At 56.8% G+C, this 27,177-nt stretch overlaps 1 protein-coding gene and 1 long non-coding RNA gene across 8 annotated transcripts in view; one reads left to right on the top strand and one right to left on the bottom strand.

The window, feature by feature from the left end:
* CXXC5 (CXXC finger protein 5) overlaps positions 1-23,987 on the top strand; it is a 35,602-nt gene extending 11,615 nt beyond the window's left edge. For all 7 annotated transcript variants that reach the window (XM_054252540.2, XM_035292174.2, XM_035292168.3 and 4 more), the window contains exons 2-3: positions 20,485-21,563; positions 22,958-23,987. In XM_054252540.2, the coding sequence (XP_054108515.1) occupies positions 20,643-21,563; positions 22,958-23,002 (966 nt within the window). In that variant the 5' untranslated portion in view covers positions 20,485-20,642 and the 3' untranslated portion in view covers positions 23,003-23,987. The remainder of the gene's footprint in view (positions 1-20,484; positions 21,564-22,957) is intronic.
* On the bottom strand, positions 427-15,993 carry LOC118151667 (uncharacterized). The gene is made up of 4 exons (XR_004740089.3): positions 15,602-15,993; positions 12,914-13,054; positions 12,618-12,668; positions 427-8,677 (listed from the first exon to the last, which is right to left on the bottom strand). It is a non-coding gene; the product is annotated as an uncharacterized LOC118151667 (long non-coding RNA).
* Positions 23,988-27,177: the final 3,190 nt, after the last annotated feature.

Below are 27,177 nucleotides of genomic sequence, written 5' to 3' on the forward strand. Positions count from 1 at the left end.
ACCTTGCAGGAGGGCTGGAATGCATCTCCATGCTCTGAGTGCTGGGGGGCTGGGACTGCCAAGAAGGACTGGGCCCTCATCCAGATTTCAAAGCCTTCCCCAGGGGCCTTGTGGTGCCCTCTGCCCTGTCCTGAGCTGCCGCCTCGGGGGTGACAGATGCTGTTTCATCGGCCGAGGCAAGTGGGAGGCCTCCGGAAGGTCCTCCTGGGAGGTTCCGGGGAGCAGCGGGGGTGTCGGGGGGCAGCGGCGGTGTCAGCAGCTGCTACCCAGCCTGGACCCGCTCACGGTGGCCTCCCAGGTCCCTTAGGCCCCAGGGGCCGGGGGTGGTGCTTCTGCATTGAGGCTGGTCCCTCCTGCCCTCCCTTTCTCCCCACTGCCCACCGAGCTTCTTGGCTCTGGCCCCTTCCCATCCCTGGCTGCGTCTGCAGAGCCCCCCGGGAAGGCAGGGAGGAGGCAGGCGCAGCGGGCTCAGAACAGCGGGTGCCCGCGCAGCCAAGTATTTGCACGAGCTGTCAGAGACAGACAGGCATGTGGGGAATTTGGTGCGTGTGGGGCTGGGGGAAGCAGCCGGGTGGGCAGGCAGGCAGGAGGAGGGAAGCTGGGGCTGCCTCCTGCAGAGGCAGAGACCCTGCAGAGACCACCTCTCCCCAGTCCTAGAGGCAGGCTGCATGCAGGCACCTTCCTCCCGCCTGTGCCAGTGCAGTGAGGGAGGGGAGTGGGATGATCCTGTGGGGTCTGATAATAGCTCTGACAGGGGGAAGGGGGCACCTTGTCTCGGGCCGACAGCCTGGAAGAAGAGGCTCTGGTGGAGCGTGGAGCCAGGCAGGAATCCGGGTTGTGCCCGAATGTGGCCTCCAGGAAATAGCAGCTGTCATGCTCCTGCCCCTCCACCCCAAGCCTGGCACAACTTGTTTCCTGGCTAGAGTCCGGCCAGAGCAGATTGGAGGAGCCTGGTATTGCCCGGCTTGGGCAAGGAACGGGCAGGATGGAGGGGCCGTGTTTATAAGCCTAAAGGCACTTGGGCTGCTCTGAGGAGGGGACCTCAGCCCTTACCTCCTTATTTGAAGACCCCACCCGAGTCACCTTTGTGGTCTATGCTCCAAAAGCACCCGTTAGGCAAGGGATGACCCAGAGCTGAGTAATCCTTGGTTTTTTGTAGTTTGAGAGCCCAGAGAGGGGGATGTGCTGGCCCAAGGTCACACAGTGGGCTCCCCAGCCTTCCCTCTACCCTCATGTGGGTGGGGCCGCTGGGAATTGGTGAACATGGGGGGTTTGCTGGGGTGGGGGGCCTATATTTAGTCAGTCCTGCAGAGCCAGGGCGCCTCTGGGAGCAGCTGCTGGGGTGGGGGGGGTACACAGACAGAGGCCCAGAGCTGCATTTAGTCTGGACAGAAATATCCTCCCCCCACCCACCCACTCTCTGGCTGGGCGGCCAGGCTGCGGGCCTGTCCCCTGAGGGGCAGCTTGCCTGGGCCTGGTGGCCGCGGGACAGGCAAGATGACCCGATAGGCTTTTCCCAGCTCAGGTTTCGATGAAACAGGAACCGGAGCTGCAGCCTCAGCTGAGGGGGCCAGGGCAGCCTCCCCCACCTCCACCCTCACTCTCCTCCCCATGCTGCAGCCTCTCCTTCTTAGAGGCCTGGGGAAGCAGCAGGTTATTTATCAAGCCAGCCTCCCCGCTGCGGCTGCCCACTCCACCCCCCCCTTGTGCTGGCGGCCATCAGCCCAGCAGAGCAGGGTGAGCTGGGCAGGCAGGCGGCAGGATTAGCTCAGGAGATGTGAGTCACCCCATCCCTGGGAACCCCACGAGGCCCTGCGGCCTGGCAGGCAGAGTGCACACTCACGCACCCCACACGCGGCACACAGGGCACACACTTAGAACAGACACAGTCACTCGCAGCACACGGAGTTCCACACGACTCAGCACACCCAGCCGACACGAATGGTACAGACTCGGTCACATGCACTGTGCACACACAGCTCCCATGTGTCTCTCCTGAAGCACTCTCCTGGTTCCAGTCACAGCCCAGCCTCTGGCACACACATCCACCGTCACGTACCTAGGCGAGTGCACGCACACAGGCACACATGGTGTGCCCCCTGCCGGGAGGCCACTCTCACCTCATTGGCTCCACATGCTGGGGCCTGGTCATCCTCAGGCCATAGCTTACCCCAGATGATGCCATAGAATGGGGCAGGGCACTGGCACACACAGGTACACCTGCTGCAGTCAGGACTCTGCTGCCCCAGACACCCGTGTTTAGGGCCTTCAGCCATGTTGAGTTTACTGGGTTCTGCAAGGTTCGGGTGGGGAGGTGGAGATGGTTTTCTTATGTTGCCAACTTGGCTCTGCCCTCTCTGAGGAGGAGGCCCAAGTATCAGACATGAGAGTGTTAAACCCACCTGCCCTCCAGTACAGGGCCTCTGGCCCAGGCAAGTGGGTTGGATACATGGGGGAGGGATACAGGGGAGCTGGGAAAAGGAAAGGGTGGAAGAGGAATGTCAGGGAAAGTCAGTTTCCCCAGGACCACCAAGTGGCTGGCTGGTTCCCTGCCCCGGGGCATGGGGTCCTTGAGAGGTTGGGGGGGGTGCCAGAGATGGGGGAAGAATGAGACCCCTGACCAAATGGGCTGTCCCCAGGAGTCTTTCTGCCCATCTTTCCTGCTTACCCCACATCTGCTTCTCTCTGTCCCCTTAGTTGCCAGGGCCCTCATTATCCAATGCCCCCACTTCAGTTTTTACCATGGCCCTGGTTCTTAGTCTACAGCCCTGCAAAATGGGTATAGAGCTGGCTTGTGTACAAGGAAGTCCTGGGGTGCTGAGAGTTGAGGAGCCTTTTTAAGCCTTGCCTCCCCTTTGGGGTTGGGGCTTGCCTTCTCTGCATTTTTCATATGCTGCCCAAAAAAGCCATTTTTGAGATGAGAGAATTGAGTCTGATGGGAATGGCTTCATGGTTATGAGGGGCTTTGGACAGTCTCCTAACACCCAGACTACAGGTCATTCTGGGCCTGCAGTTCCGAGGCAGCCTCACAGTGGTCAAAGGGCATGTGGCTATAAGGACTTAGGCCCAGCTGGGCTCCCTCCTCCCAGCCACACAGGTCTCTATGAAGAACTGGGGTCGAGGAGGAGAGAGGGACCCAAACATCCGGAGGGACACAAACAGCAGTGGCCAGTCAGGAAACCGGATGCCCCTGTGCCGAGGACTCTGGAGTTGGCCAGGCCTGGGCTCCACACCTGGTTTGGTCAATGCCTGCTGTGTAATCATGGGCGTCTGCTCACCTCTCTGACCTCATGTTTGTCACCTGTGAGATCGGTATACTCTCATCTCTGTCCCAAAGCGGCAGAACCTGAAGTAGATGGTGATGTGTGTTGTCATCAGTTCTCATTATGTCAGTGAGACATAATGAGTGGCCCTCCACCTGCTCCATTTTTCTGGGGGTGGCATCCCACAACAAGCGCTCCTCAATTAGAATGGCTTGGATTTAGCCTCCTCTAGGGCTCTTCTCAGATGGGGTCAATGAGGTACCCAAGTGAAGAGGCTGAGCTGGGGGCCAGGGGTTGGGGGAGGGATGGGAATGGGTTGGACCCAGGGCAGAAGAACCCATGGTCCTTGGCTGGAAAATCCTGGAGGCTTCCTAATAGCAGAGGGAATAGAGAAAGCCAACTGTAGTTTCAAGGCTTTCTCTGTCTCCCATCCCCTATACTCACACAGCAAGGCTACAAGTTAGACTTGAGCAGGGACTTCCAGGTGGCAAATGGAGCCTTTGCAGGGTGGTGAGAGGCTTGGCATGTGCCTTTCTGGCAGGGCTGTCCCATCTAAGAAGAGCTGACGCAAGCAGGCAGGGCTGAGGCGACGGAGGCAGGAAGAAAGGCTGTCTGGAAGTGTGGGTAGGCCTTCCTTTGAGCAAAGAGATGCAAGCCTGGTCAGCAGGGTGCTACCCACGTTGTAACCTTCAGGCTTCTACCAAATGCCCATCTCTCCCGAGGTCCTGCAGGCTAGAGGGAGAATGCTCTGTATTTGGGGCTGGGGGAAACTGAGTCATGAGGGATTGTCTCAGAGCTCAAAAGCAAACAGTGAGAGAGAACCAGGGCCATGACCTGGGTTACCCAACACGCCTGGCCTGCCTTGTCCGTGACGTTCACGCTTATGCTGGCAGATAATGACAGTAAAAACAATAACACAGCTATGGTTAGTTGAGCACCTACTGCATGTGGACCCTACACTGACCCCTTCATGATGAGGGTGGGGTTGTCAGTGGCTGCTTTTCACAGGCTAGGGGTTGGGCTCAGCTGAGGGTCAGCAACCTGTCTGAGGTTATCTAAGCTGAAGACTGCAGAGCTAGGAGAGGAATCCTGACTCCAAGGCCCACCTGGACCCTGGCATGGCTTGAGCCTGTCTCTGAGATGAGGGGCTCCCCTCACCCACACACAGGATTTGGAGTGTTCTAGTTGGGCCAGCCTCTCCCCATGCCCAGCCCCTTAACTGCCCTAGGGCCCTCTGCTGTGTTTTTTTTTTTTTTTGGAGACTGAATTTCTCTCTTGTTACCCAGGCTGGAGTGCAATGGCGCGATCTCGGCTCACCGCAACCTCAGCCTACCACAACCTCAGCCTCCTGGGTTCAAGCAGTTCTCCTGCCTCAGCCTCCCGAGTAGCTGGGACTACAGGCATGTGCCATTATGCCCAGCTAATTTTTGTATTTTTAGTAGAGATGGGGTTTCACCATGTTGACCAGGATGGTCTCGATCTCTTGACCTCATGATCCAACTGTCTCAGCCTCCCAAAGTGCTGGGATTATAGGCGTGCGCCACCGCACCCGGCCACCCTCTGCTGTCTTAAGCCACTTCCCAGGTTTGAACCTAAAAGTCTTGAAACTGCTAATCCCTTAACCCCAGGGGAGGGGTGGGTGGTGGGTGGGGGATCCCCTGGGGAGCAGATGGATGCCCCTTGGGGTTTCTGGGTTCTTCATGCAGACAAGTTCTGGGAAACTCCATGTTTAGGCCTGTGGAAGCTGCCTGGGGCCTAGTCAGGGTTGTGCACCTCCCCCACCCCTCCCTATGGGCTCCATTTCCCTCTCCTGGGCACCCTGCAGGGAGTAGTTGAGCAAGTGCCCTTGAGCTGGCACTTCCTCCTTGGTTCACGAGGACATAGCCACAATGACCCCCCCATCCCGTGGTCCATGTGCCACTCAGCACCAGGTGCTGCATGGCCCTGGGTCAGGGCTCGCTAAAGGTCACTGAGTCGGGTTGACTTTACTAGAGGCTGGTCCCAGCCTCAGATCACTTCCCCTTTCTGGTCTCAGTTTCTTCGCCTGTGAAAAGACTGTGCGAGTCTGGCCTGCACTCTCTGAGGCAGGGTAAGTCCATTCCGCATAGACAGACACACTCAGGAGTTCTGTAACTGGTGTTCCAGTCTCCCAGGCCCGGAGCTCCTGCAGCCCTCACACCCACACGGGGCTCCAGTGGAAGCAGGATGGGCTCTAGAGTTGGGCCAGCCTGCATTTCAGCTTCACCTTTACTGTCCACACTTGACCTTGACCACACCAGGGCCCCACTCAGCTCTGAGCCTCAGTGTCCTCATCTGAGAAATGGGAGAACCACTGTGCCTACCTCTGTGGGTTACTGTGTGCATCAAACAAGATGGTGTGGACAGAGCACCTGGCACAGAACCAATAGATCGTGGTGATAGCAGAGCCTCTTCCCCCCAGACTATCCTCCTGGTCACTGTGCCCCACCCTTGGTCTTGAGAATTCTGGGAAGGAGACGGTGCCAATCTGCTGGCTCAGCCAGCTTGGCCATTGACCTTCAGAGCACCCAGGCTGTCAAGGCCGCCGACTGCTTGCCGGGCGGGCAGGGGGGAGTGCCAGCCAGCTCCTCGCCTGACGCTGCCTGCTCCTGCTCCCACTCTCCTCTCCCTCTCTGTGCCTGTGTGTGAGCTAATTAATCTCAGCCCCTTTGGGAAATTAGAACGCTGCAGCCGTGGCCTCCTCAGCCTCATGGTGCCTGTGCTGCTACTGGGCCATGCCAAGACCCACTGTCATTTTAGGGGCACCGGGGAGGGGGATGGGGACAGTGGGATAAGCTGGGCAGGCCATGGGTCTCCCTGAGGCCCCACCTCCTTTGCTGGGGGGCTCTGGTCTCTCAGCCCCCCTGCCTTACCAGATAGCATCCATAAGGATGCCAGGTCAGTGCCCGACTGGGGTGAAACAGCCCCCAGTGGCCTCTCTGACCTGGCACCAGGGCTGCTATGGTCACCCCCTTATACCACATTCCATGTCATTGCAGGGTCCTCTTGCCTGCCCGGCTTGGGCTAATGGAGACAGATGTAATTATGGAATTTTGCTTGGGAAATTAATTTGAAAAAGTTAATTAATTGGCAGTTCCGGAGGTGGCGGGCTCCACGCCCGGCCAGTCTTGCTGACGTTAGTGCTGACCCACTGGAGACGTGTAGCTTCCGGACAGGCCAGGGAGAGGGACCCCAGTGACCTGGCTGGGCAGCTGTGGGACAGACAGATGGATGGACAGTGAGGACCAGAGGGTAGACCAGTATCCTGGCCCAGAGTGGACACCTAGGAAGGGTTCGTGGACCAGACCTGCTGAGGATAAGAACCCAGCCGCTTGTCTGTGTGTTTAACAAGCCATTGTCAAGCTGCTATGGTACACTGACCCCAGTGTCTCCAGTGCCCCCGGGCAAAAATAGACCAGTTCTTCCAAACCCCTTTTCTCAAGAAAAACCTCTAAACCTATTCTCAAAGCCTTTTTCAAAGGGCTCAAAGGACATTATTGGGCCCAATGTGCAGATGAATCCACTGAGGCTGGGAGAGGGGGGGCTTGCCTGGCTCCTCAGCAGTAGCCTCCAGTGGGTGGAGCAGCGATGGGTAGAGCTCAGCCTCATTCCCAGAGGACGTGTGCCTCAGCTTCAGAATCCCATGGGCAGCTCCTCCCAAGTATGGGCGATAGGGGCCTTGAAGTTGACTCTTCCCCAGGGACGAAGCCACAGAAGACAGCCATCCCCTAACCCCCATCACCCCCATCCGTGTGTGCCTGTGGGAGCTTTCCCTACTACCCCATCTGAGCCTCAGAAGACCCCCATGCCCCAGGGGTCTCAGGGTACACAGAGACCTCCACTGCTTTCTGGACTCCCTGTAGCGTTTCTGACCACAAGCCTCCGCCAGACCACGTCCTAGTTTCGGGAGGAGCTTGGGTTTTGGTGTGGTCTTTGTCCAGACAGGAGAAGGGTCAGGGCTGGGGCAAGAAGTGGCCAGGCTTGGGACAGGTCAGGGATACTGACCCACAAAGAGGCCAGCAAGATGAGGAACATGGGTGTCCTGAGCTGTGTGGCCTTGGGCAGGTCCCTTAGGTTCTCTAAGCCTCATTTTCCTCATCCAGGAAATGGGGATGATTGTAGATTCCTTTCAGAGAGCTGCGGAAAGGTTCAGGGATGCATAACCACTCGAAGTGGTGCTGGCCCTGGCTCGGGCTGCTTCGCTGCCCAGTGGAGGTGGGCTGCGTGGGAGAGCAGCGAGCTGACCGGGACTGTGCTGTGGCTGGGGCCTGAGGACGAGTGGGTTTCTAGAGAGGAGCCTGGTGCATGTGTCAGAGGAACTGAAGGATCCAAGAGGAGATGATATTTGCGAGACCCCTGGGGCCTGCTCCGAGGGAGTCAGCGCACCCAACATTGACCCAGGGACTTGTTTGTGTGTTCCCTCACCTCCAGAGTTTCCAGGGGCCAAGTGTGCCCTGCTCAGGATAGTAGGCCTCACTTCCCATAGCTGTTCAGAATCAAAGGGAGCGTCATGGGCAGGCTGAGCTGGGCATCTTGCATCCCTGTCACTCTGATGTGGTCTGTAGTTCTGGGTTTCTTCAAGGTCCAACCCCAGTCTTGGGTTTAAGTGGGCCACACCCACTCCCTTGGCATTCTCTGTGGGCTGGTTATGGGGTCAGAGGAGAGGCATTTCCACTTCCTACCTCACCTCCTCCAAGAAGCCCTCTGGATACTGCTCCCCAGCACTTTGCCCATTGTCTGAGCTCTCAGGGTTCTCTGCATAGACTTTGTTAAACCCTTCTGTGTGTGTCCCTTGGCTGGGAGCTCCCTGACCATGGGGTCCATGGTATCTCCTGTCCACCTAGTGCCCAGCACTGTGTTAGCATTCAAGCGGGGGGCGGGGGGCGGTATAGGGCTCCTGTGCTCCTATTTTACAGGTGGGTCAGTTAAGGCCCTGCAAGGTCACACAGCCTGTTGCGACAGAGCCAGCCTGGCTCAGGTAGGTATGGGGCCACTGCTGCCTGCTGGGGCCTTCCTTCAGACCTCAGGACCATTCCCAGGCTTCCTTAGGCCTTGCAGCTCTGACCCTCCTGGCAGGCAGTCTTCCTGGAGGGCGAATAGTCAGTCTGTGCTCTTGAGAGCTTGAGGGGTTGGGGGGTAAAGGGTTGTGGTATCAGACTGAGAGGGTCAGAGGCAGGCCTTCGAGCCTCAGTTTACTCATCTGTAAAACAGGGATCCTAGTACCTCTGTTGTTGGGGGAGCAGGGTGGCTGGAAGAGATCACGCATATGTTCTCCTCGGCGGCCTCCTCGTTATTACTACTGACACTGTTATTTTGTTATCATCACATTATTATTCATGCTCCCAGGGCCCCAGCAGCTGCGGTGGCTCCAGGCCTGGATGCAGAGCTCTGGTGTGCTGAAAAGAAGTTGCAGTTCCTAATTAGTCAGCGCTCCAAGGAGAGGGCCTGGGTTTTAATTTTTGCTGCAGGGTCCCACCTGCCCAAGGCTTCCCAGCCCTCTCATCCATTCCTGGACTGGGGCTGCCGCCTCTTCCGCAGCCTCAGGTAGGGGGCCTGGCCCCAGGCAAAAGCCTCCCCAAATTTCCTCTGCCACTCCCTCCGCCTCCCAGACCTCTAGGGCCATGAATCATTTATGAGGCAAAAATGAAACCAATTAAGGACAAACTTTGAAAGCCTCTAATTGCTGCGCCTGGTGGCACGGAGGAATGAGGGGAGGCCAGCCTTCTCGGTGCGGAATCTCCTTGGCCCAGGCCTTCCCAGGCCGCCCGTCCCGCCGCGGCTCAGGGCGCCTCCCGGCTCCCTGCCGCCTCCCAGCCGGACGCGGACGTGCCTGCACGGCTCTGGCGGCCGAGTCTGCCGCCCCGGCGCCCGCCCGGGTCCCAGGCCGACTAATTAGGCCCGGCTCCCTCCCGCGCCGCCCACTGCCCGCTCCAGGCCCGCTGCCCGCTCCAGGCCTGAGGTGATGGCGGCTTCTTCTGCCGTTCTGGGGCCTGTGCCCCAGAGCTGGCCGCGTTTCTCGGGGCGGGAGCCAGCTCTGCTCGCTTGGCTTAACCCAGACGAGCCCAGTACGCCCTGTCCCTGAACCCCATCGAGGCGTGCAGGTCTCGGTAGGCTCTGGGCCATGCCGGGGTACCTGGCTTGGAGGCCCCTTCAGTCTGGGGGAGAGATGCTTATCCCAGGCGGAGTGGAGAGGGCTGGAGGATGACTGATGGCGGAGTCGGCAGGGGGTGTTGAGCCCCCAAGGTGTTGCACTGAGCAGGGATCCAGTTCCTCTTGGCTTTGCCACACACACAGTGACCTTATGTAGATTCCTTAGCCTCAGTTTCCCCATTTGTAAACCATCAGTACCAGCCCATTTTCTCCTGGATTTGGGATTTAGGGAGCTGGGCTTTGTGTACCCCTCCCAGTCTCCTCTTTTGGGGGTCTGCTGAGGGGGTGGAGGCAATGTCGGGACCCAGCAGGGCCTGCCTCACTGCCATGAGCCCTGGGTGCCAGTGGCCAGCCTGTTCGCTGTGCTGAGAGCCAGGCAGGCCCTGGGCACTCAGGCACGTTGTTTGCTGAAACCAAATTTCCGTGCTTGTGTTTTTCCATAATTATATTAGCAGGTGGGATTTTTCCTCGGGGAAGCAGTGGGAGAGGGAGCGCCATGGCAGTGTCCCCGCCCGCTCTGAGCGTGAGCTCACACTCAGCTCTGCCCGCCTGCCATAATGATTTTTTAATTATGCAGCCAGTGCTCGGAATTGCTAATCCACCTCCAGCCCAGCATCCACTCCTGCAACTCACACCCTAGCCCCTGGCTGATGTCCCTAGAGTGGCGGTGCCCAGCCCCGTGCCCATAACTGAGTGCCTGGGACCACCACCACAGTGGGAGAGAGGGTGGATCAGGGAGGGCCAGAGGGGTCCCTCTCCCCCATCTGCAAGGGCGGGATTGGTGGCTCTCTTTGTCTCCCACCCCACCCCTAGACCCAGCATGGCTTGCACCCGCCAGGACAGCTGTGGCTCTAAATGAGTTTGGGGTGTGATCTGTGCCCATACCAAGTGATGTGGCCACCCCCATTTCAGGGACATTAGACTGTCTTCCCAGCCTTGTGTGATCCCAAGGACACATGCACACAAGTACAACCTTTGTCACGCTCACACTCACGTATTCCCTTCTCCACACATAGCCCCACAGCCAGGCTACACACACATAATGACAAGTGCTGTGTGCTTCTCACACATGTAGCCTTACCTGAGGGCGGGGGCACCCTCAGGAGACCCCACTGCTGCCTCCCATGCCCTGCAGTGGCCCTACTCCCACTCCCTTGCCTCCAGAACCCCCTACCCCAGCCCCAGCCCCCCTATTGGGAGGTGCTCCAAGGCCTCCTGGCTCCCACCTCATGGGGTGGCTGCCTGTGGCTGGGGCTAGCCTGAGCCTCCATCGACCCTGGCCTGGGGGAGGTGCTGGGGGGGTTCTGCAGCACTGTGGCGGCAGCTCCTCTCCAGGCGCCCAGCTGTGGCATCTGTCAAGGTCAGATAGCGACTCCGGAACCAGCCGGCTCGGCCCCATGGCCCCTCTCGCCTCATTATTTTTGTGTTCCGGGGCTGCGGCGGGGCTGCGGCGACACCTCCCTCCCTCCCCCTCAGCCTCCCGCCTCTCGCCTGCCTCCCCTAAGCCTCTGTAGGGAGGGCCTGTGGTCTGGGGGCTTTTGTTTTCCAGTTTTTCCACGCTCAGGCCAGGCAGGCGGGTAGACACTGGTCAGAGCTGTTGGACCTTGAACATCAGACAAGACAGGAGTCCCCCTGTCTTGGCTAGTGGAACCCTCGGTTGGTTTTTCAAGGGCACAAACTGAACCTGGATGGAGCCCAGCCCCCACCACAGCCCAGGTGCACCTGTGGGCAGCTTCCTGTTTCCATAGAGGCCCCTGCAGCTGGCATCAGTTCCTGTCTACACATCCCCATCCCAGTAGGGCCCCAGACTCACATACAGCCCAGAGCTCCTGACACAACTCACAGTGCATGCGAACGTACACATAGCATTCATGTGGCAAAGATATGTTGATACGTACAGACCAGAAGAACCCACAGACATTGTCTCACCATGTAACATACCATCCTGGCACACGCACGCACTTGGGCATATGTGTACGTTCACAGACATGGGTCGCACACGCCTCCACTTTACATTTAGGGAGGTCACGGTCAAAGATCTCTGCCGGCACTGGTACATGAGCCCTGTGTATGCCTCAGTGCTGTGTGGTCTGTAGGGGGTCACAACTGAGATGACACACTCAACTGGGCGCACTCACAGGCCACCGGACACACGTACACAGTTGTGCCACACACGTCCTGGATAGACATGTGCAGTCACAGTATATGCAGTGCTCTCTTCACCATACACACCCCAACCCTGAGCTCACTCCCTGGTGCCCAGTGTCCTTGGGCAGTTATGCCACCTGAAGGGCTTTTGTCCCCTGAAATACTGGGAAGTGAGCTTGAGGCCTCTGCTTGCTGAGCCCTGTGTGTCTGGAGAGCCTCAGAGAATGGGAAATGGTTTGACCTGAACCGCCCAGGCCACTGCCCAGCCTCACTATGTGCACCACTCTAGGCCCAAGAGCACCAGGATGGGTGGGATGGGGTGGGTTCCAGGTGTGTCATGGGCTTGGTGGCTGCTGGCAGAGGCAGACTCTGGGGGGGTGACCTCAACTCTGGGTCCCTCTTCCCACCTCCTGTCCCTGATTTGGGTGTGTAAATGTTGGGGGAATGGGGTGTGGGCAGACTCCAGGCATCAGGGTCTCTAGAGTGGCCCTGGCCATCCCCTCTCTTCCTCCTCCAGCTGTGGACTGCTGTGGCTGCCCCCAGGAGGGGAGCTAGCTGGAGGCTTAGCAGTGACTGGGCCCCCACCCCCCAGGAAACTCAAAACCCTGGGCCAGCCGCGGGTGGCGGGTTGGGGCAGGCACAAAGAGGGCCTCTGTGCGGCCGGCTGGGCTGCCCACAGGATTCTGGGGGAGGAGGCAGGAGCCGGTTTCCGTCCCGTTTTGCTTCCTGCGGAGGCCGCCGGAATGCCCGGAGCTCTGGCCCAACCTGGCCCGTCTGGCCCACCCGCAGCCCCTTCCCCGTCTTTTTCTGGGCCTTGGGGTAAAACTGCAGACTTCTCTGCAACAGGGCCCCGAGAACCAGCCCCCCAAGACCCAAAGGAGACCTAGGGGATTTCCCCTGGCTGAGAGCTGAGCTGGACCTTAGCCTGCAACTGAAGGCTAACCTCCATGTGCTGCAGAGCCCTTGGCCAGGGTTGGAGTGCCAGGCCCTGGAGTCGCACAGACCTGGGTTTAAATCTTGGCTCTGCCACTTACTGACCTCGTGACCTTAGGCAGGTGACTTTATGTCCCTGAGCCTCAGTTGCCTCATCTGTAAAATAAGAGTGATAATAGTTGTCATAGAATCCGGTGAGAAAATGCCTGTGAATGCTTAGCACAGTGCCTGGCAGACAGTGAGTGCGCATTATTAGGACCTGCTGTTTACTTTCACATCCTCTGGGGTACTAAGAGCGGAAGGGACTGGATGCTCCTTGCCCCGATAGATCTCACCTCTTCTAGGTCTCAGTCTCAACCCTGCACCCTGCTCAAAACCCTTCCCTCAAATCAGTTTCCTACCTGAGATTATATCAGTGACAGATAGAGGCTTCTGGGGCCTTTCTCTTGAGATCTGGAGGGTGGAGGAGATCACTCTCTGCGATCTTTTTTTCCCCTGTGTCTCTATCTCCTTCCTCATGGTATGCCTTGGGATCGTGACTCCTGCAGTAGTTTGGGGTGAGGAGCAAGAGCGATTGGGAAAAAATGGGAAACTGAGGCTTAGTGGGGGAAAGAGCTTGGTCGAAGTCAACAGTCAGGGAGGGACAGGATGGAGCCACAAACCTAGACCTCAGGACTCCAGTTTTCTAGCCAGTCCTTTGGACATATCCCTCCCCTCCAGACACACAAACATACCCCACATGGGAGCCTCGGAAGGACAGTGCCCCATCTTTGATTTCTTGGCTTTTGCATCCCTGGGATAGCCTTCCCTGGCTTGTCCCATGGTGAGGCCCACCAGGAGGGAGGTCCTGAGGGGGTACGTGGGCCTTGATTTCTGATTGGTGTCAGCTTAGACACCACCACACTGGGAAATGTTTACTGCAAGATTCAGGGATCCCAGATAAGCAGGACATCATCACACCTGCTTATCAAATTGCCTGCTCTAAATGGGGCAATAGTAGAACTTCCTTCAGAGGTTGGGTACAAGGATTACATGAGATAAAGCATGGACAGTGTGTCACATAGGAAGAGCCCCATACCTGTTAGCTATGGTCCCACGTGACAGATGGGAAACTGGCTTAGAGGCCAGTTTTTTGCCAAGGTCAAAAAATGAGGAAGAGCCCTCCTGAACCTTGACTCTTCCAGGAAAGGAACCTGGCCTGAGGGAGATGCCTATTGAGGAAAGGTCCTGTCTTTATCGGAGGCATCCTAGGCATCTCCCTAGGGCCCCAGGTCAGAGCATACTTCCTTCCCGGGGCCTCAGTGTTTGCTGTCCACAAATGGGCTGATCCCCTGCAGCTGTTTTGGGGAACTCTGTAAAGAGAACAGAGCCCAGCTAGGTGGGGTGCAGTGGCTCATGCCTGTAATCCCAGCAATTTGGGAGGCCGAGGTGAGTGGATCACCTGAGGTTGGGAGTTCAGCTTGACCAACATGGTGAAACCCCGTCTCTACTAAAAATACAAAATTTAGCCAGGCCTGGTGGCGGGTGCCTATAATTCCAGCTACTCCAGAGGCTAAGGCAGGAGAATCACTTGAACCCGGGAGGCGGAGATTGCAATGAGCCAAGATTGTGCCATTGCACTCCAGCCTGGGCGACAGATTGAGACTCCATCTCAAAAAAAAAAAGAGAGAGGCTAGGCACAGTGGCTCACATCTGTAATCCCAGCATTTTGAGAGGCTGAGGCGGGTGGATCATGAAGTCAGGAGTTCGAGACCAGCCTGACCAACATGGTGAAATCCTGTTTCTACTAAAAATACAAAAATTAGCTGGATGTGGTGGCAGACGCTTGTAATCCCAGCTACTCTGGAGTTGAGGCAGGCGAATCACTTGAGCCCAGTAGGTGGAGGTTGCAGTAAAATGAGATTTCGCCTCTGCCCTCCAGTCTGGGCAACAGACTTCATCTCATAAAAAAGAAAGAAAGAAAGGAAAAAGAAGAGAGAACAGAGGCCTATGTTATCCAGGTTTTTCTCAAACCCTTGTGTCCCAGTATCGTGGTTTAGTCCTCAGACCAGGGCATGGTTGCTATCTGCCCCAGGAGGAAGGGTGCCAGAGGGTCAGGGGTGTGGAGTCAGGTACATAGAAATGGCGTCCCCTGTTCTGTCCTTGGCAGTCATCTTGGGGTGACTCTAGTGGGGTTAAGGGCATATCTCACTTAAGGCCACCCGCTGGGTGCTTGCAGTGGCCATTGTGTGGGGGTATGTGTGTCCATCCATAGCTGGACATGTGCCCTGTGCTCTCCGCCTGGGGCTGTGTTTCTCCCTGCCTCCAAGTCCTTTGGACATATCCCTTTGGAAACTCTCCAGGCTGAATCATGGAAATCAGAGATGGAACACCCTCCCTTCCACCCAATTGCCCCGCTCGGTTCAACCACCATAGACTGTGGTCTGCTTTGCCCACCGTCAGCCTGTCTGCCCATTTCGCCTCACTGGGAGGCCAAGAAGACCAGCTCACCAAGGTGGTGGGGAGAGGGTAAGGGGAGAGTGTCAAGTGCTGTGTGGAATCATGGAAAAGGTGCATTGAGCTGGGATGTGCAGACCTGCTGGACCAGTGCTTGGGGGTCCTGAAATGCAGCCTCTTCCACAAGCCTCCCTGGGCAGGCAGGATGGCTGCAAGGCTGGTAAGCCAGCAAGGAGTAGGGGACAGATGGTGCCTTGGTCAAACCCTGCCCTTGGTAGTGGTGATGGTTGCACAACTCTGTAGATTTACTAAAAATCATTAAATTATATGTATACTTTAATATGAAAGAATTTTATAGTATGTAAACTCTACCTCGATAAAACTAGATTTTAAAAATCCTGCCAGCCAGGCGCAGTGGCTCACAGCTATAATCCTAGCACTTTGGGAGGTGCAGGTGAGAGGATTGCTTGATCCTCATGGGAAGACCTCATTCCTACTAAAAATTAAAAAGAAAGAAAGAAAAATCCTGTCCTTAGCCTCAAGGCCCTGCACAGTTGGGACCCTGCCAGCCTCATAGACACACGTCACGCCCACTTCCCCCACTGCGTAGGTTCTTTTTCATGCCTTTGTTCCCTCTGGTCACCTCTCCTTACCCTTAACTCTCCGCCTAGCAGTCCCTTCTTCCAGGAAGGCCCCAGATAGCTCACTGTGTCCCCTTCCAGCTCTTGTTTCACACTGGCTCATGTGATTGTGGGCCCAGCTCCTGTACCCTCCTGGAAGGCAGTGCTGGGGTCTGTGTTTGTGTCCTCCACTGTCTCTCTGGTACAATAAGGCTCAGGTCTGCTGTCGGGGTAGGTGCAGGGAAGATGTGTGCAAAGGAATATCTAGAACATCCAGCTGTAGGCCACCTGTGTACATGTTTGTGTGCAGATGGCACCATCCCATCCCAGGATGTCCCCTCCTCCCCAGTGCTGTCTGGCCTGAGGGTTCAAGATTGAACCCTGCAGGGAGTGAAGTGAAGCTCATCTAGGGCTGAGGATTGAATAAGGGCACTGACACCACCTCCAGTGACCTCACTGCCAGCTGGCATTATGATGTCAATGGATCAGCATTCTAGGCCCTGGGCATCTCCAAGTCCCCCAGGTGGGGGCACTCTTCTCGGGTCTGTGACAGCTGGCCCCAACCACAGAGAGGTGACAGGCACGGTAACAATCCTGGGGAGTGAGAGCAGCCTTAGGGGTACCTAGGTCACCTGCTTTGGGCCACTCTGTCTATTGCAAAGGTGGCCACAGAGCAAGGTGACTAACGCTTGGGCTCTGGGTTCAAGTTCTACCCCTGCTGGGCACCAGCTGTTTGACCTCAGGCTGACAGCTTGAACCTCTCTGAGCCTAAATTTCCTCTTGTCTGAAATTGGCAAATAGTTCCCGTCTCCCTGGGTTCTGGGGAGGTGTTCAGGAGCTAAGACATGTAAAGCATAAAAGCACTGGGCCTGGGACACTGTAGATGCTCAGTATATCCTAGTTGATAGGATCCGTTGGTTAAGGAAACCTGAGCAGCAACATAGATGTGGGAGCTGGCTAGAAGGGGGCTGGCTCTGTGCCTTCTAGGGCTGGCCTGGGCCTTAGGGTAGAAGCATGGGATGGTCTCCACTACTGGGAGGGTGGCCCCAGGTTTGACTCTCCCTCTCTTTCCAGCTCAGTCAATGAGCTGGAGCCTACAGGAGGCATTGGGCCCATAAGAGGCACTGAGCCCTGCAGCCATGCTCTGGGGCTAAAAACCCATTGCCCCCCAGCCCTCCTGCTCACATCCTCAGGCCTTGGGCTGTATGGTGGGACTGATTTGGTCTCCCCGATATCCCCCACTTCCCCTCTACCCTTACCTCTGCCTCCCTCTCTTGTTGGCATTCCCAGCTGCCTTCTGGTCCCCATACTCCTGTGTCTGGGACTTAATCCTCAAGGCTGTTTCCTTGTCTTTTAGACCCTCAAGTTCCTGAGCCTGGACAAGGTATCCTGGGTCCCTGGGTCTCTGAGCCCTGTTGCCCCAGACACTGCTCCCTATGACACTCTCTCCACTAACCTTGACCCTCTGCCCCCTCCCCTCCAAGTCCTCTTTTCTCTAACCCACCCCTCTAGTTCTCTGTCTCACGATTCTCTGTCCCCACCACCTGTCTCTGTTCTGCTCCCACATGCCCCTCTGCCCCCCAGCTTTCCATGACTCGTCCCCCCTCAGCCCCTCGTGCTCTGTCCCCGCCCGTCAGTCCCTGGTCCCAGCTCCCGGCTGGCCGGCTCCTGCATGGACAAAGGGGTCCTTTGTGGGCTGACCGCGGCTGGCGGGGCGGCGGGGCGCTGGCTCCGCATTGCTGATGAAACGGAGCCCTTTGTTGTCCCTCCTCAGGCGCAGTATTTCTTTTTGGGGGCTGGATGCGTTCCTGGCAGGGCCGATGATGGATGCGCCCACCGCCGCCCGCCTGCCCGCCAGCTTTCCCTCCCGCTCATTCCCGCTCCGCTTCAACGCAGCCCCGGCTCCTCCCCTGCTGCCTGGGCACTGCCAGGCCCTTCCTGGCCTGGAAGGGGGTTGCTGTGTGCCCTGGAGTAGAAGTCTGGGACCTGGTAGGACGTCCCCTCTATGTCCTCTCCTTCATCAGTATGGCAAATGGGACTTTTGGTCAGGGGTCCACTGGGACCAGGACATCAGTTTTTCCTGAGGTCTGAAGGAGAAGATGAGCCAGGTACCAGGGCCGATTTGGAACAAGCTAGAGGACCAGATGTTCATGTCTGTCCACTCTGGATTTGAAAACCAAGTTGTCCCTGTGAGCCAGTCCCCCATGTACCCACCTCTCTTCAGCTTCTGTGGCTGGCACATCATAGTGTTCTGCCTGCAGCACCTGCTTGGTGACATTATCACATCCTCTGGTCCCAAGCTCAGCATGCCCCAGGACCTCAGAGGCTGGGGGTGGGTGGGTGGGCCCAGAAGAAGGACAGAACAGTGGAAGATCAGAGAAAGAAATTCCAAGAGAGGAACAGGACATGAGGTTTGGTCCCCACCAGAAGGGACTCAGGACGGAGACAAAAGCAGAGACTCAGCCAGAGCGCAGGCCGGCTGTGTTGGAGGGAGCTGACTTCTAATTGACCTGCCCGCCCCGCACGCAGAGCCAGATCCTGGAGCTGGGAGGAGGGAGGGGGTGAGCAGAGCAGGAGCAGCGTTAATGCAGCTATCGATTTCTGCCACCAGCCAGCAGGCCGCAGAGGCGGGGGACAAACACAGGGCTGGGGCGCAGCCTGCTCCCCTCCCCTCCCCACCTCACCAGCCCACAGACACCTGCCTTCTGTCTTCTCCCCTCACTCATATCTGGGCTGCTGGGGTTGTTGTTGGGTAGGGCAGATGAGCTTAGTTGGGATGAGCTGACTGGATGGTTTTTGTTCCTGATCTCACTGACCCCGGTCCCCAACACCTACCCAGGGTCACTGATTCCTGAGTGGCTCACAATCTGAGGAGAGCTGCTGAAAGGGCCATTCTGGTCTTGGCCCTTATGAGATGGGGGGGAACACAGCTATTCTTGGACACACATGGTCTTCTTGCTTCAGCTCTGACCGCTGATACCCCCCAGCCCAGCCTGGATGCCTGCCAGGGCCCCCTACCTCTGTCCTGGTGGAATCTGCCAGCTTGCCCAGCTCTTCCTCCCCACCCATTTCCCTCCGCTAGGAAGGAGCCCTAGGTGGGCTGGGGCCCACTGGGGTGGTACAGGGAGCGCCTGACTGTTGCTGCTGCCACTCCCCTCACTCTGGAGACAGCTTTTCCTTTTCCCACACCCGGTCCTCTCTGGCCACTCCTCAGTCCTGGGCAGCCCCCTGTCCCGCTTGGGGCCTGTTTCCCCCCTGTAAATGCAGAGGACTGGACTAGATGCTCTCCTTGGACAGGCTTAAGTCCTGTGACTTGGGGGGTGGAGGGGTTGCCTGGGGACAGAGATCCAATGTGTGCTGCCCTCAAACCCAGGGCGTGATGGGGCCGGCCAGATGTGCGCCTCCCCCCGAGCCGCCAGCTGCTCCAGGGCTGGGCCCTGTCCTCCCATCCCTCTCCTGGGGGATGCTAGGCCACAGCAGCAGACAGGGAAGGGAGGCTGGAGAGCCAGGACTGATGAGGAAACCGCTGCCCTACTCCATCTGGCTCAGTTCCTTCCAGCTGAGGAGGCAGCACAGACCCCTTAGCCTTGAGGCCTAAGTGGAGCAGGCCCTGTCCTGGGAAGGGCCGCCTAGGAAATGTGAGGTGGCCAGAGGACAGGTTCCTGCTGGGCTCCATTCCCTTGAGGGTCACACCTCCTTCTCAGTGCCAGCCTGCCCCAGCCAGAGGCCCCTCCTGGCAGGAGCCCACCCAGGCCCTACTCTACAGGCCTTGTGAGGCCTCTGCCTGCTCCCTGATCTGGGAGCCAGGCCAGAGCACCACAGTGAGGCCTGAGTAGAGACAAGAATGGGGTCTGAGACGATAATGATTGTGGTTCAGGGTTGAGGAGGAAGCGTGTGGCAGAGTGTGCATAAGCATGTCCTCTCTCTGTGGCAGGGGACAGCTTGTCCTCTGTCCCTGTGCTCCTTACCCTGTAGCAGGAGGGGAGAAGCTCCCTGAAATAAGGGTTCTGCACTCATTGGGAAACTCTGGGTTTTCTACAAAGGCAACCAGGTTCCCTTGCCTGCAGGACATGTCAGAGCCTTGAAATAACTGATGTATATTAGGAATCTCTAGATGAGGATCCAGGGGCAGCCTTCCAGATTTTATGATGTGTCTGGTCAAGCACTCTTCTCCTCAGATAGCAAAGGAGATTAGGTTATGGAGGTGACTTTTTATATTTATTTTTTGGTGAGACAGGATCTCTCTCAGTTACCCAGGCTGGAATGCAGTGGCATGATTGTAACTCACTACAACCTCAACCTCCTAGGCTCAAGCAGTCCTTCCACCCCAGCCTCCTGAATAGCTGGGACTACAGGCATGCACCACCACACCTGGTTAATTTTTGCATTTTTTGCGGAGATGGAGTTTCGTCATGTTGCCCAGGCTGGTCTCAAAACTTCTGGGCTCAAGTGATCTGCCTGCCTCTGCCTCCCAAAGTGCTTAGATTACAGGCATGATCGACTGCACCTAGCTAATAACATCTCTAGCACTCCCCCACCCAGCACAGGAAGGACTCCCTGCTTCCAGCAGGTCTTCTTGAACCCTAGCAGGGCAGATTTGGGCTGCAGTGACCTGGACTGGGCCTGTACCATGCCACTTGGTGACTGTGTGTTCATAGACTGGTAGTTTTCCTAAATCTTGTCTCCCTCATCTATAAAGTAGAGAATTACCAGCCACTGCTTCTAGAGTTCTTGTGGGTCTTAACTGAGATAGTATAAATAAGACATTTCTCACCAGGGTGGATCTGGTGCTTAATAAATGCTTGGTCAAGCTGGTGGTAGTCAGGAGGCCAGGACAGTTGATAGTGGCGGTGGTGGCGATGTTGAAGGGGGAGGTGTTCACTGTTGCCCTGACCCTGTATCCTTATCTGTGACAGAGTGAAGACATTTACACCTGGACACCTGACCATGTGCCTGCCCTGAGCAGCGAGGCCCACCAGGCATCTCTTGTGGGCAGCAGGTCCAGGTCCTGGTCTGTGGACCCCTGGCAGTTGGCAGGCTCCCTCTGCAGCGGGGTCTGGGCCTCCGCCCCACCATGTCGAGCCTTGGCGGTGGCTCCCAGGACGCTGGCAGCAGTAGCAGCAGCAACACCAATGGCAGCAGTGGCAGTGGCAGCAGTGGCCCAAAGGCAGGAGCAGCAGACAAGAGTGCAGCGGTGGCTGCCGCCACGCCAGCCTCTGTGGCAGATGACGCACCACCCCCCGAACGTCGGAACAAGAGCGGTATCATCAGCGAGCCCCTCAACAAGAGCCTGCGCCGCTCCCGCCCGCTCTCCCACTACTCTTTTGGCAGCAGTGGTGGCAGTGGTGGTGGCAGCATGATGGGCGGGGAGTCTGCTGACAAGGCCGCTGCAGCTGCAGCCGCTGCCTCCCTGTTGGCCAATGGGCATGACCTGGCGGCGGCCTTGGCGGTGGACAAAAGCAACCCTACCTCAAAGCACAAAAGTGGTGCTGTGGCCAGCCTGCTGAGCAAGGCAGAGCGGGCCACGGAGTTGGCAGCCGAGGGACAGCTGACGCTGCAGCAGTTTGCGCAGTCCACGGAGATGCTGAAGCGTGTGGTGCAGGAGCACCTCCCACTGATGAGCGAGGCAGGTGCTGGCCTGCCTGACATGGAGGCCGTGGCAGGTGCCGAAGCCCTCAATGGCCAGTCCGACTTCCCCTACCTGGGTGCTTTCCCCATCAACCCAGGCCTCTTTATTATGACCCCGGCAGGTGTGTTCCTGGCCGAGAGCGCGCTGCACATGGCAGGCCTGGCCGAGTACCCCATGCAGGGAGAGCTGGCCTCTGCCATCAGCTCTGGCAAGAAGAAGCGGAAACGCTGCGGCATGTGCGCACCCTGCCGGCGGCGCATCAACTGCGAGCAGTGCAGCAGTTGTAGGAACCGAAAGACTGGCCATCAGATTTGCAAATTCAGAAAATGTGAGGAACTCAAAAAGAAGCCTTCCGCTGCTCTGGAGGTAACGGCGCCTTAGAGGGAGGTGTGTGGGCTCTTGTGTCTGTCTGGCAGTCCAAACCCACCCTCATCCCCTGACCCCACCTTTCCTACCTGGGCGAGGGTCTGGGAGATACCCCACCAGGCCTTGGGGCCTGGGGGTCTGTTTTCGAGACACCAGTTTACTGCCTCAAAAGTCAGAGCCACATTCTGAGAATCCCATCAGGCCACAATTTGCAAGGCAAGCATAAAATTCCAGGCAAGGGCTTAGCATTCTCAGTCAGTCCCTGGGATTCTGTTACCCGTCCTGGGGTTCTGGGTCAGATATTGAGATTTCCATATAGGTCCTAAGTTTCTGATGCTCAGACATGGCCTAAAGCATTCAGTCCAAGACCTAGAACTCTGGGACTCGCCCCTGCCCTGTTGAAGGGATTCTGTTTCACAGACCCTCCTCCCTTAAGCCCTTCATTTGCTCCTCCAGGGCCATCTTTCCCCCAACGCCACCCAAGGATAGAGCTGCTCCAATGCTGGGTGCCCTGCTCTGAGGCCTGGAAGAACCCTTGGTCTAGATACCTAGTTGACAGATTTTTGGGGCCGAAGTAAGGGGAGGTGACCATGAGCGTGGAGTGGACAAGGGCCTAGCCACCATGGGATTGGCTTGGACAAAGCAGGGGGCTCCCATGCTGCTGTCTCTGCACGCCTGTGGCAGGGCCTTTCCCTGTGCCCCCAGTTGCAGCAACCTAGCTGGAGTACAAAACTCCAACCTAGCTGGAGTACAAGCCAGGCCTGGGTACAAAACATCTTTTCAGCCTGCTGTCCTTGCCCCTGTTCCCACCCCTCTATGAGTGGGCTTGACACAAATGTCCGGAATGGTTGGAAAACAACAATGATGTATCCCAGCCATGGCCTCCTGGTCACCCTCCCCAAGCCCCAGCCCCAGCCCTCACCCTCCTATTTCTGCTCTCCTATGTACACACAAAGGCATCCACTTTAGTCCAGTGGACACACGTGCACACACACCTAGACACCGCCGCTTGAGAAACAGCCCAAATCCCTGCCTCCCACAGCTCCATACCACACAGTTCAGCATAGCTCGAGGCACACACTCATTTACCCAAACATGCCACAGCCACCTGGCGCTGTTGCCTTTGGGCCAGGGGAAAGGTCTTCCTCTCTGGAAGGAGGGTTCCTGGGCACAGTGGCTCAGGTGGCCTCTGAATCCTCTGGGCCTTCCAGCAGCCCAGCGGGTCAGGCTCCTCCTTTGGCCCGGCTGGGGTGGCAGGAGCTCCGAGGGTTGGCTGCTCTTCCTCCATGCCCATCCCTTCGCCATGAGGCCATCCTCGGGGGAACGTCTTTGCTTCAGGCCCACCTGGACCCTGACTGAACTCTCTCCTTGTTTTTGTCTCCCGCCCCCACCAGAAGGTGATGCTTCCGACGGGAGCCGCCTTCCGGTGGTTTCAGTGACGGCGGCGGAACCCAAAGCTGCCCTCTCCGTGCAATGTCACTGCTCGTGTGGTCTCCAGCAAGGGATTCGGGCGAAGACAAATGGATGCACCCGTCTTTAGAACCAAAAATATTCTCTCACAGATTTCATTCCTGTTTTTATATATATATTTTTTGTTGTCGTTTTAACATCTCCATGTCCCTAGTATAAAAAGGAAAAGAAATGAAAACAATTTTAACTGGTTTTTTGGAAGAACAACAACAAAAAAAGAGGTAAAGACGAATCTATAAAGTACCGAGACTTCCTGGGCAAAGAATGGACAATCAGTTTCCTTCCTGTGTTGATGTCGATGTTGTCTGTGCAGGAGATGCAGTTTTTGTGTAGAGAATGTAAATTTTCTGTAACCTTTTGAAATCTAGTTACTAATAAGCACTACTGTAATTTAGCACAGTTTAACTCCACCCTCATTTAAACTTCCTTTGATTCTTTCCCACCATGAAATAGTGCATAGTTTGCCTGGAGAATCCACTCACGTTCATAGAGAATGTTGATGGCGCCGTGTAGAAGCCCCTCTGTATCCATCCACAAGCGCAGAGCTGCCAGCGGGGAGCTCGCAGAAGGGGAGGGAGCACCAGGCCAGCCAAGCTGCACCCACAGCCCCCAGACTGGGGTCCCCCACCCCAACAGTGATGATTTTGGAGAAAAAAGAAAATGAAAGTTCTGTTCTTTTATCCATTGCGATCTGGGGAGCCCTGTCTCGATATTTCCAATCCTGGCTACTTTCCTTAGAGAAAATAAGTCCTTTTTTTCTGGCCTTGCTAATGGGAACAGAAGAAAGGACTTCTTTGCGTGGTCCCCTGCCTGTGGGGGTGGGTGCCTGGGGGCCCCCTGAGGCCTGGGCCCCCCTGCCCACGGCCAGCTTCCTGCTGATGAACATGCTGTTTGTATTGTTTTAGGAAACCAGGCTGTTTTGTGAATAAAACGAATGCATGTTTGTGTCACGAAGCACCACTGGCTTCTTGCTCTCCGGTTTTGGGGGGCTGACTTGGGGGCCATTCCTGAGCAGGGGTTGTCTGGGACTGCCTGGAGGAGGAAGAATGATGATCCCAGGACATTGAGAGTGGGGATTTCTTGGAGAAAAGAGGCCTCTGGATCCAGAATGGGGGAGAGTAGGAGCAGTCAGCCTAGCAGACAGGAGGGAAAGGCTCTTAACCTGGAAGTCGCTGGAACCGGAGTACTTCAGCGGCCTGGTTCACCTCCTGCCTCCGAATGTGGACCTCCAGGGATCCTCACTCACCTGGGGCCACCTTCTCTGTTGACCTAAGTTCATCAGGGCCCAATGAGTAAAGCAGCCAGCAGCACGGGGCAGGTGGTGGCAGGGATGAGCCGCCTGTTCAGGGTCTTCTTTCTTTCTTACCTGGCAGGGATCTAGGGCTCCTGCAGCCACCAATGTCATTCCCTGGGAAACAGTTTCAGCTCAGCTTTGTGGGGACCTGGCTGTGCATATACACCCATTCCTCTTTAGGTCTGAGGGCTGCTAGGCTGAGTTCTGAGGGTGTCCTTGGCTTTGACTGTCCCCACTTTCAGAGGGTTTGTTGGTACAAGGTTGTCTGGAACCTCAGAGGTCAGATGTCTGGGGAAGTCACCACACAGCCACATGGTTTGGGCCAGGAAAGGGTGGCATTGGCATGCCCCTCCCTGTACATCACAGAGGCCATCCTGAAGGAGGAGGCTTAGCCATCCACTGGGGGAGTGTTGTCACCCAGCTGCTTTGAGCCTGGCTGAGATGGAGGCTAGACTTGAGGAAGGACTTCCTGACAGTGTTGGGCCCTGGCTTCAGGTGGGTGAGGCTGAGTGGGTGTTGAGGTGGGGGAGGTGGGCTATCTTTACCATTGTTCTGAGAGTCGAAAGCAGTCATTTTGGGTGGGGGTGGCGCTGACCCCCAGCCCCTTCCCAGGTGTCACAAGCTCTCTTCGATCGCCAGGGCCTCAGCAGCCTGGCCTGGCACAGCGGGGGCAGGCAGGGGCAGTGGGAGGCAGCTTTCAACTTCATCTCTGCCTGGGAAAAATTCCCTTTCATGTGGCTGCCTGTGATCTCTCCAGGCGGCTCTGCCGAAGGGGGGTGTCCAGCAGGGAGAAGGGGGAGGCGTTGCAGCTGGGGGGCACCCTCACCCCCAGCACAAGGCAAACGGCGGCACCTCCAGAACCTTGAGGAGGGTCCTCCTGTGGGAGTGGGGGGAGCCTGGCTAGCAGGGGGCTCTGGGCAGGAGGCCCCTTCCTGCCCCCGCCCGCTGCTGGCATCACACAGGCTGCAGATGGCCTCAGCCGGCCCTGGTTGGCACACCTACAGGTGTGGGGTGGACGGCTCTGGTGCCAGCCCCGAGGGGGTGCTGTGACTCAGCCGGCCTGTACCTCTCAGTGTGCCAACCCACAGTCCAGCCGCGTCTCCTGAGCCCACTCCCCAGCACACAGCCGAGGCTCAGAGCCCCTCACCCGTTCCAGGCTCAGATCCCTCACCTGTTCCAGCTTCATGCTGCTTTGTGGAAACGGTAAGGCAGCCCCTCTGTGTCTGGAAGCCGGGGTGGGGACAGCTGTGAGGCTGGCTGAAAACATGCTGAGGACCCAGTTACCTCATCTGAGAAATGGGGCAATAATTGTTTCCCCCATAAAGTTGCCTGAGGATGAAATGTGATCATCCTTGGGAAGGGCCTGGATTGTCGTAAGCTCTGTCAATGGCAGCTGGTGTTGCTATTTTTAAACTATTATTCACCTAAATCTCACCAAGATGTCCCTCACCTTCTGCCCGGCTGTGTGTCCTTCCTGAAGCCCTGGCCGCCCCCACCTCCCACCATTGTAGAGTGGCCCAGCCTTCAGCCCTTTTCCTACCTGGGTGCAGCCCCATCCCAGCCTGCAGCAGCTTTCTGTCTCTGGCTCACTCTCACTGCATGTCCTGAAGGTCTTTCAGTCCCTGATGCTCCTGTGACTTTGGGTCTCCATCTTTCCTGATCTCTAAGCCTCTTTGTGTCCCTGGGTCTCTGCCCCTCCTGTCTCTCCATCTCTGTATCTGCCTGTATCTTGTACTCTGTTGCAGGCTCACCCCTGCTGTTCCCCAGCTGACAGAGGCATCCTTAGAGGCAGGCTCCCTGGCAGGGTTGTGCACCCCATTCCACTCACTCCGGTTGCCCTCACCTCTCCTCTGCTACAGTTGGGAAACTGACTTCTGGTGACCTGGGAGCCTTTCCTCTGGGTACTCTGTACCCCCACCTGGGTGATCTGGCATTCAGAGCCAGCTCTGGGCACAGAAGGGTGGGGGTTTGAGAGGCTGGGTGCACACACTGGGATGGAGATAAGTCCAGACTCCAGGTAGATCCTACATGGACCTGTGTGTGTCTGTGTCTCTGTGTGTGTGTGTGTGTGTTGCTTTAAGGGCCTGACAATTGTGTGAGGCTTTGTGCAGTAATGTGGCTATGCGTGACATCAGGTGTGACATGAAAATGGGTTTGTGACAGTGTGTATGGGTGACTGAGATATGAGACCCTGTGGCCAAGGGTTGGTGTATGATAGTGGTCACACTTTGGAATGTTCTGTGACATTGTGTGTGTGATCTTGTGACATTGTACAATTCTGTAACAGACCCAGTGTGATACCGGCTTGTATAACTGTGACGTTGGGTGATTCTATGTGGGTTTGTGACATTGGGTGATTGTGGATGTGTGACATTGGGTGATTCTGTGTTGAGTGTGTGACATTTGCTGATTGTGTGAGTGACATTGGGTGATTCTGTGTGAGTGTATGACATTGGGTGATTGTGTGTAACTGATTCTATGGGAGTGTGTGACACTGGGTGATCGTGTGTATGTGACACTGGGTGATTGTGTGTGTGTGACATTGGGTGATTCTATGTGTGACATTGGGTGCTTCTGTGTGGGTGTGACATTGGGTGATTGTGGGTGTGTGACACTGGGTGATTGGGTGTGTGACACTGGGTGATTGTGTGTGTGACACTGGGTGATTCTGTGTGTGACATTGGGTGATTCTGTATGGGTGTGTGACATTGGGTGATTCTTTGGGCGTGTGCGACATTGGATTTACAACTCGAATGGCATTGTGTGACCCCAGGGCAAAACTGGGTGATTCAGTGAGTGTGTGACTTTGTTTCTGTGTGGCCATCATGGATGTGGGCTGGGACTGACATC

Source organism: Callithrix jacchus, chromosome 2, assembly GCF_049354715.1.
Source record: "Callithrix jacchus isolate 240 chromosome 2, calJac240_pri, whole genome shotgun sequence".
NCBI classification, from domain to species: Eukaryota; Metazoa; Chordata; class Mammalia; order Primates; family Cebidae; genus Callithrix; species Callithrix jacchus.